The sequence below is a fragment of the Pseudorasbora parva genome, chromosome 4, assembly GCF_024679245.1.
Source record: "Pseudorasbora parva isolate DD20220531a chromosome 4, ASM2467924v1, whole genome shotgun sequence".
Classification (NCBI taxonomy): Eukaryota; Metazoa; Chordata; class Actinopteri; order Cypriniformes; family Gobionidae; genus Pseudorasbora; species Pseudorasbora parva.
Window position 1 is genome coordinate 53,009,424 of NC_090175.1, and position 7,399 is coordinate 53,016,822.

The 7,399-nt window shown below is 41.4% G+C and overlaps 1 protein-coding gene across 1 annotated transcript; it reads right to left on the minus strand.

The window, feature by feature from the left end:
• Positions 1 to 1,603: 1,603 nt before the first annotated feature.
• LOC137073581 (SLIT and NTRK-like protein 1) lies at positions 1,604 to 6,979 on the minus strand. The gene has a single exon (XM_067442219.1). It carries the CDS (start codon positions 5,927 to 5,929, stop codon positions 3,848 to 3,850), a length of 2,082 nt encoding a protein of 693 aa, XP_067298320.1. The 5' UTR covers positions 5,930 to 6,979; the 3' UTR covers positions 1,604 to 3,847.
• Positions 6,980 to 7,399: the final 420 nt, after the last annotated feature.

Below are 7,399 nucleotides of genomic sequence, written 5' to 3' on the forward strand. Positions count from 1 at the left end.
AACTCACATGGGTCATTCATGTTATGCTGTACACGTTTCATGTCCACATCAAATACATCTTAATATAATGCAAAAAAAAAAAAAAAAAAAAAAAAAAAGAAAGAAAGAAAAACAAGAAATTAACAGGTTTTTAAAGATGTAAGTCATAGTGTTCTTTTATCTCAATTAAGGCAACACATTTTACACCATTTCATTACTGTGGCTTGATCAGATGTTATTCTTGGCACCAATTTCTAACATCAAAATTTGGCTATTAAAAAAGTATTACAGGTGCATCTTTATTTTATATTATTCTCTAATCGAAAAATTGGCACACTGCAAAAAAAAAATGTTGATTTTTGTTGGTTTAACTTAAAAAAGTAAGTAACCTGGTTGCCTTAAAATGTTGCGTTTATTGAACTTAAAAATTTGAGTTGATACAGTGAAGGAAATTTGTTTAATAAATAGAAACTCAAAATATTTGGGTATCTGAACCACATAAAAAATGTGATAAATCATGAAAAAAGCACTATTTGGCATGTTTCACTGCGTCATCAGAAATAAAACACACACAATTACCCAATATGCTTACAAAATCTTTTAATAATATTTTAATAAAGGTTGTCGAATCTCCAAAAATGTTCATTGTATTAACTCAAAATTTTAATTTCAATGAACTCAAAATTTTAAGGCAACCAGGTAACTGTTTTTCTAAATATTTTTTTACAGTGCAGTAATTTCTTGAGAATATCAGTTTCATTGATAACCAGTTTATTAATTTGTCCTATTTGTCCTATGTCCTCAATATTAGCTTCCATTAATCAATTATAATCTATAAACAACAACAATAACTACGCAAACATCAGTAGAAATATATTTTATCTCTCAATCTTTCCATTTCATCTCATTAAATTGCATGTTTTATTTTATATATATATATATATATATATATATATATATATATATATATATGTGTGTGTGTGTGTGTGTGTGTGTGTGTGTGTGTGTGTGTGTGTGTTTGTATGCCAACTGTAACTGTAAATCCATTACTTCCATGGATTCCATAAATCCATCAGCTCTTTATGCACCCTTTTAGACAATTTATTAATCAAGTAAAAAATATATAAAATGTAAATTACATAACATTGATACATTTAGCAGATGCTTTTATGCAAAGCCCCATGTATTCTTTAAAAATCAAACCCATGACCTTGGTGTTGCTCTATAGCTCTATCCGCTACATTTTCAGCCAAGTCTAGTGGACAATTTTATAGAAATATTTCATAAATTACCACATAAATGTTCATTTTGGATGTACAGCATAACATGTATGACCCACCTACATCCAGTTGACCTGTTGAGAGCAGAATCCATTCAATATCTGTGTGAGCGTGTTAATTAGATAACACCATAAATCACCTTTCATTTTTAAAAGCCTGTAAAGCATTAGAGCTTCATATAAACCGTGTCAACCAGCGATTATTATATTCATCATAATGCATTGCACTGAATACTGAGAATTGTATAACCAAAATGTGAACACCACAAGTAGGCTATGTAACAGAGGTTTGCAAAAAAAGGAAATCTTACATTCACAAACAAACAACCAAAAAAATATACCCACTGTAACTTCACTCAACCTCCACCACATTTTATTTAACAAAATAGAAGCAGATCAAATGTAGCAAAGCATAGAAATGTAACTCTGAGACAAACTCTTGGGAAAATGCACCAAATAATAGATAAGCCAGAATGTGGTACAGTCTTTCACAGTGGAGCGACAAATAATTACCATGACATAGAGAAGGAGAAGGAGATGCCTTGATGGACAGTCAGAACCAGCAAACAGAAATAATAGATCGGAAGGGTCACCCTTCAATTCCGGGTTGGTAGGGGGGAGTACGGGAGGTTTTTTTTTTTTTTTGTATGTGCATATGTGCAGCGTGAGTCACAACACACATCTCTCTGAATGCTCTAAATTTACATTAGAGTAAAACCATTGCAATATGACAGAAATCCCGTTGGGACATTCTGCTGGACTGCAATTCAACCGTCTTTGTTTTGTGCAACCTAAATCAAATTGACAGGTAAGAGAGAAAAGCATCTCCCAGTGCCAATATTTTCCACACTTGGCTGCCGGATGGACATTTCTTTTGTTTCTTATGGTATTATTCAAAAACCTCACACAACTAGGGCCAAGAGTTTCAACATGAAGGGGGAAAAGAAGGATTAAAACGTAAGCTACAAAGTCCATGGTATAGAGTCTATGAAAACGGATGGCTGGTTACCATATTTTAGCTTTTTAACTGTTCTTTATTTATGTTTTTTTTGTTGTAAAATCATTACAGTGATACAAACTCAACCTCAAAAACATCAGCAGTGACATTTAAATGCTAGCAGTAAGATGCATGGCACTGCGCTCTACATCTCATTTGTAAAAATGGCATTTTGGAAACAGCGTTCAACTCGTGTTCTTCACTACTGAATCTGATCCTGCCCTTCTCTCTGAGTGTTAGCCATCACAGTGACACACTTAGGCCTAGTTATGTTGATAATGTGAAAGCTGGTTCGCCTACACATACCGGTGAACTTCAGCTCCCAGCATGGTTTCATACGCTTGAGAGGCAACAGCGACATCTAGAGGCGGCTATTCGATCTACGGCGGCTGTGATGACATCAGTCAAATGCACAGACAAGCCTCCGGTCCGCTTCTCGTATATATTTACACCTTTTCATCCCCTTTATAGGATGTATCGAAGTAGCAAACGCCGCAATATTCCTTTCTCGTATTTGGACAAAATAGATGGCTTTACAAAAGCTCACAATACTTACAGTGAATAATAGGCTTTTGTGAAGGAATACTTCATCCCCTAAAAAGAATAATATTAATAATAATAATGATAATAATAATAAATAAAAATAAAGGCATCTTAGTCTATGTGCACTCTATAGACAGATCAATATCTGCACATACTGAATCTCTCCCTTCAAACATTTCTTCTCAGAAAGAAAGAAAAAAATCCTCCCCTTATGTCGTCCTGCTTCTACCCTCGCACTGTATCCATCCACACACAAGATCACGAACCACTGGAGCTACATTGAATTTTCGCAGCATAAGCATGTCAGTGACTTGCATCGGTCATGCTTATCCGCATATCCCAAACATGTCAACAGTTGGCACACTATAAGATAAACACATTTTACATTCATAAAGGAGATGACTGGGCAGATACATGAGAAATCTGCACAAAAAAAGTATAAATAATCCCCATATCAACCAATCAACAATCAACTGATAAAACAGAAAGTACATGCATTTACAACTCGTTGTTTCCACCTTTCGACCTGTCCACCTTTGAGAAAGAGAAATCAAACAGCAAATACAAATTCTAACTGACAAAAAATAGAAGAAATGGCACTTTTAATATAGTCATATATAGTTTTATATTTATATATTTATATATATATATATGTATTGATACCACGAAAGAAGGGTCGCGTTGGCTTCCTTGATACTATGGTAATGGTTCCCAGTGTGTGTTGAGACCATGCGAATCATGCAGATATGTTACAGTCCGTTATTTACATTACATTCATGCGTTCGTGCACCGTTCCCACGTCCTCTTTTGAGCATGTTTGCAGTCTGAGCTGGGAGGAGAGAGAAAGAGAGAGGCTCTGTACATATATAACAGTGGGGGCCCCATTGCAGTGTTTCATGGACGCTATACTCAACCGAAGCAACAAAAATAGGCTATTTTTTCCCACAGAGGTGAGTCAGAGGTCTAGTGTTTGTGTGTTGTCCTCCATTGTCACTGCAACATACGAAACGCAGTACGTCCTTTTGCTCGCTCGTGTGTCTCTCCGAGCATCATTTGTCGGAGAGAGAGTGGGCACCACAGTCGAAACCTCTGTGTGGCGCGTCTGCGTGATACGCTCCGCTGTGCCAATAGGACGAGTCGCAAACTGTCTGTAAAGAATTGATTTCTGACGCAGAAGAGTTGCCGTCTCTCCGTTTCGATCTCTTTCGGTTGCGCAGGATAAAGACCAGCATTCCCACCACGGTGAAGGCAGACGTCACGAAAACCAGCAGCAGACCAGGCACGAGCACCGATATTGACACTCTGCTGGGCTCCAGGTAGGAGTTGGTCCGCGTCCCCGTGTCTGCTGGGAAAGTGCTGTTTTTGGACAGGGAGGTGGGGGAGATCTTCTCGTAGAGCTGAGGGCACATCAGATCGTTCCTGATTCGCCGGAAATCCCTCTTCCAGAACTCCTCGGGGGACTCGCATTTGAGATCGCTCACGATGACGTCTGCCCCGAGTTTGTCTGTCCACTGTTTGAAGGGGACGATATTGCACGAGCAATCCCAGGGGTTCCCGTGCAAATCGATCTGGATAATGGAGTTGAGTTGGTCTAAGACACCTGGCACAGGGAGATATGTGAAATAATTGTTATGCAAGCTTATTTTAGACAAAGAAACCCCCAAGAACGCATCCACGGGTAGAGCCTTGAGCAGGTTGTTGTTGAGGAAGAGCACCCTCAAGTTGGGAATCGGGCTGAAGGTGCCCGGCATTATGAGCTGGATGTCGTTATATTCCAAACTGAGATACTCCAGGTTCTGTAGTCCCACGAACATCTCCGCCATTAAAGTATCCAAGTAGTTCTTGTCCATGTAGAGCCACCTCAACTCGGTCAGATTATGAAAAGTGCCATTTTCGATCATTTTAATGTTATTCCCCCCCAAATCGAGTAAATTCAAGCTATGATAGCCTCTGAGCTGGTTCTTTCTGACGGTATGAATGTTGTTGTCGCGCAGATTTAACTCATGCGCGCTCAGGGGTTTGGGTTTGAGATTAGCCACACTTTCTATCTTCCTGCCCTCGCAGTTAACCCCGAGCCCTTGTCTAGTTCCTATAAGCTTACAACTACAAGACTGAGGGCAGGTCGAATTAGCCGGCAGCTCCCTTTCAATGCCGCCGGTCGCCATGGCTGTGGGCTTTATTTTCAACTGCCAATTCTCCCTGGCTTTCGGACGCTTGTGCCCTCCCCCAGCACTATGGGACTCCGTCACCCCGCTCGCTTTATACGGTGTTGGATGGGGGCTGCGATTGGGGGTCTCGTCCTGGGTGGGAGGTGCCACCAGGCTGGAATCCATGCCGCTCTTTGAAGGGCACAGCTCCGTCTCGGCCGTTTCGTTCAGGTCGTTCCCTTGCAGCCGAGTAGGCGCCTCGCAAATGACCCTTCCGATGAGCGCGTTCTGCGGGATGTTCTCTAGCCATTCCTTTAGGGAAACCAGGTCGCAGTTGCAATCCCAGGGGTTGTCCTCCAGTAAAACCTCCACGATGCCAGGTATCTGCTCTAGAATCCCTTCGTAAGGCAACGTTTTTATTCGGTTCCCTCTCAGATCGAGGTGTGTGATGGGCACGTTCTGAAACACGTTGATGGGAAGAGCGCTAATAAGGTTGTCGTTTAAGATTAAAACTTCAAGCTTACTTAAGTCCCTGAACACAGATGGGTCAATGTCCCTCAGAAGGTTGAAGTCGGCTTGAAGGTACTCCAGGTCGTCTAAACCAAGAAACGTGCTCTTTTTGAAAGACCTGATCTTGTTGTTATTGATGTGCAGCCGTTTCACAAGCTGCAGTCCCAAGAAAGCACCCGGCACGATGTCGTGCAAGCCATTGTTCTCCAAATGCAAGCTCACGGCATTGTAAAAGTTAGCAAACTCATTGGGAAACAGTCTGGATAAAGAATTCCCATGAAGCAGGAGGTGATAAAACTGGGAGCTCGGACCTGTCAAATGGTGCAGGTTTGTGAGGCTCTTTTTCTCACAGTCAATGTGCAAATCGCCTTCTATTGCATTGCAGGAGCAGATTTGCTCCTTACAGACGTCCCTTGTAACATTCCCGATAGCTACACAAAGAGCCGCCTTCAGCAACACAATCCAAAGCAGCATTTTCAATACGACACAATCATCCCCAACATCAAGACATGAATACAATCAGCAAGAGGGTGAGAAATGAGATATATCTCCAGTCTAAAAAGGCAGGGGACACTCTGTGATTATATCCATGCTCTGCTCGCTATGTCCAGATTGAGAAAAATCGACAGCAAGAAGCTTCTTTTTATCACCTCCCCATCGCATGCTCTCAAAACAACATTAAAGCCCACAGAATGACATCTTCAACTCAATTAATTTGCTTTTCAGGCTCGCAAATCACTGACCTTGTGCATTTCTCACATATCCACGGCGCGGGAGCTGTTCTTTCTCCCGTGGTGCTGAAATCACACCGCGCACATCTCAATGCATCGCCGTGAGATTAATCCGAGATTCTAACATCTTTAGCATCCTCCCTCGGAATCCGGTGGCTTCGTTCAACGCTTTTGCATCACAAAGACGGTTGCTGAGAGATTCTGGACTTTTCAGACCGGTGTTCACTGGCAGATCTAACACCCTCTGCTGAGCTGCAAAGGCAAAAATCCATCGGATGAGGGAATGCTTGCTCGCTCGCTCGCGCGGAGAAAAAAAAACAAAAAAAAAAACAGTCCACATACAGGGCAAGTGTTGGAAATGTCCACAGAAATCGCCGTCGAAGGGGTTAGATTGGTTTCATTCCAGGACGGCTTTCTCCTCTCTAACAACGCCGATAGCTTTCGTAGAGCCACTCCGTTTTCCCCATTCAAATGTCTTTAAAGCACACGGCATTTCCAGAGCCCTCCCAGACGGTATTCCTGGTTTAGATAGGAAAAGAAAAAGAAAAGCTCAAGTATTCCACAAAGCGCAGGTGTTGTTCGCATGAAGGTTGTTTCTTTTTTCCGCTGTGAGTGTGTGTGTGTGAGTGTGTGTGTCTGTGTGTGGAGGGGGAACTGCAGTTGAATGCGGTAAAATAATTAACTACTCGACGTGCATGCAACAGTGCAGCCGGAGCGCTGAGCTTCTTCTATTACTGTCACAACAAACACTGCGTCAAGACTATAGGAACTATGCGCACATACGCTACGTCACAGCCCTTAAGACATGCGATTTGAAAATAAGTGCATTTCAACAGGAACACTAGGTATTCCCTTCTCCCTCAGCCTGTATTGTTTGATTTGTTTATGCTGGCAGAGGATCGACGCATGAAATCTCTGACTATTGAAACAACTGTGGATTGATTGAAACTCAATAACTCAATGCATATTTTACATTTATGGCCAAAGCGTCTCTGACACACACACACACACACACACACACACACACACACACACACACACACACACACACACACACACACACACACACACACACACACACACACACACACACACACACACACACACACACACACACACACACACCAGATATTCAAATATCTGATTTGCAAAACAAGTAAACAACGGGTTATTGTGTGTCTACTAATCTGAGGATTTTATAACAATTTGAAAA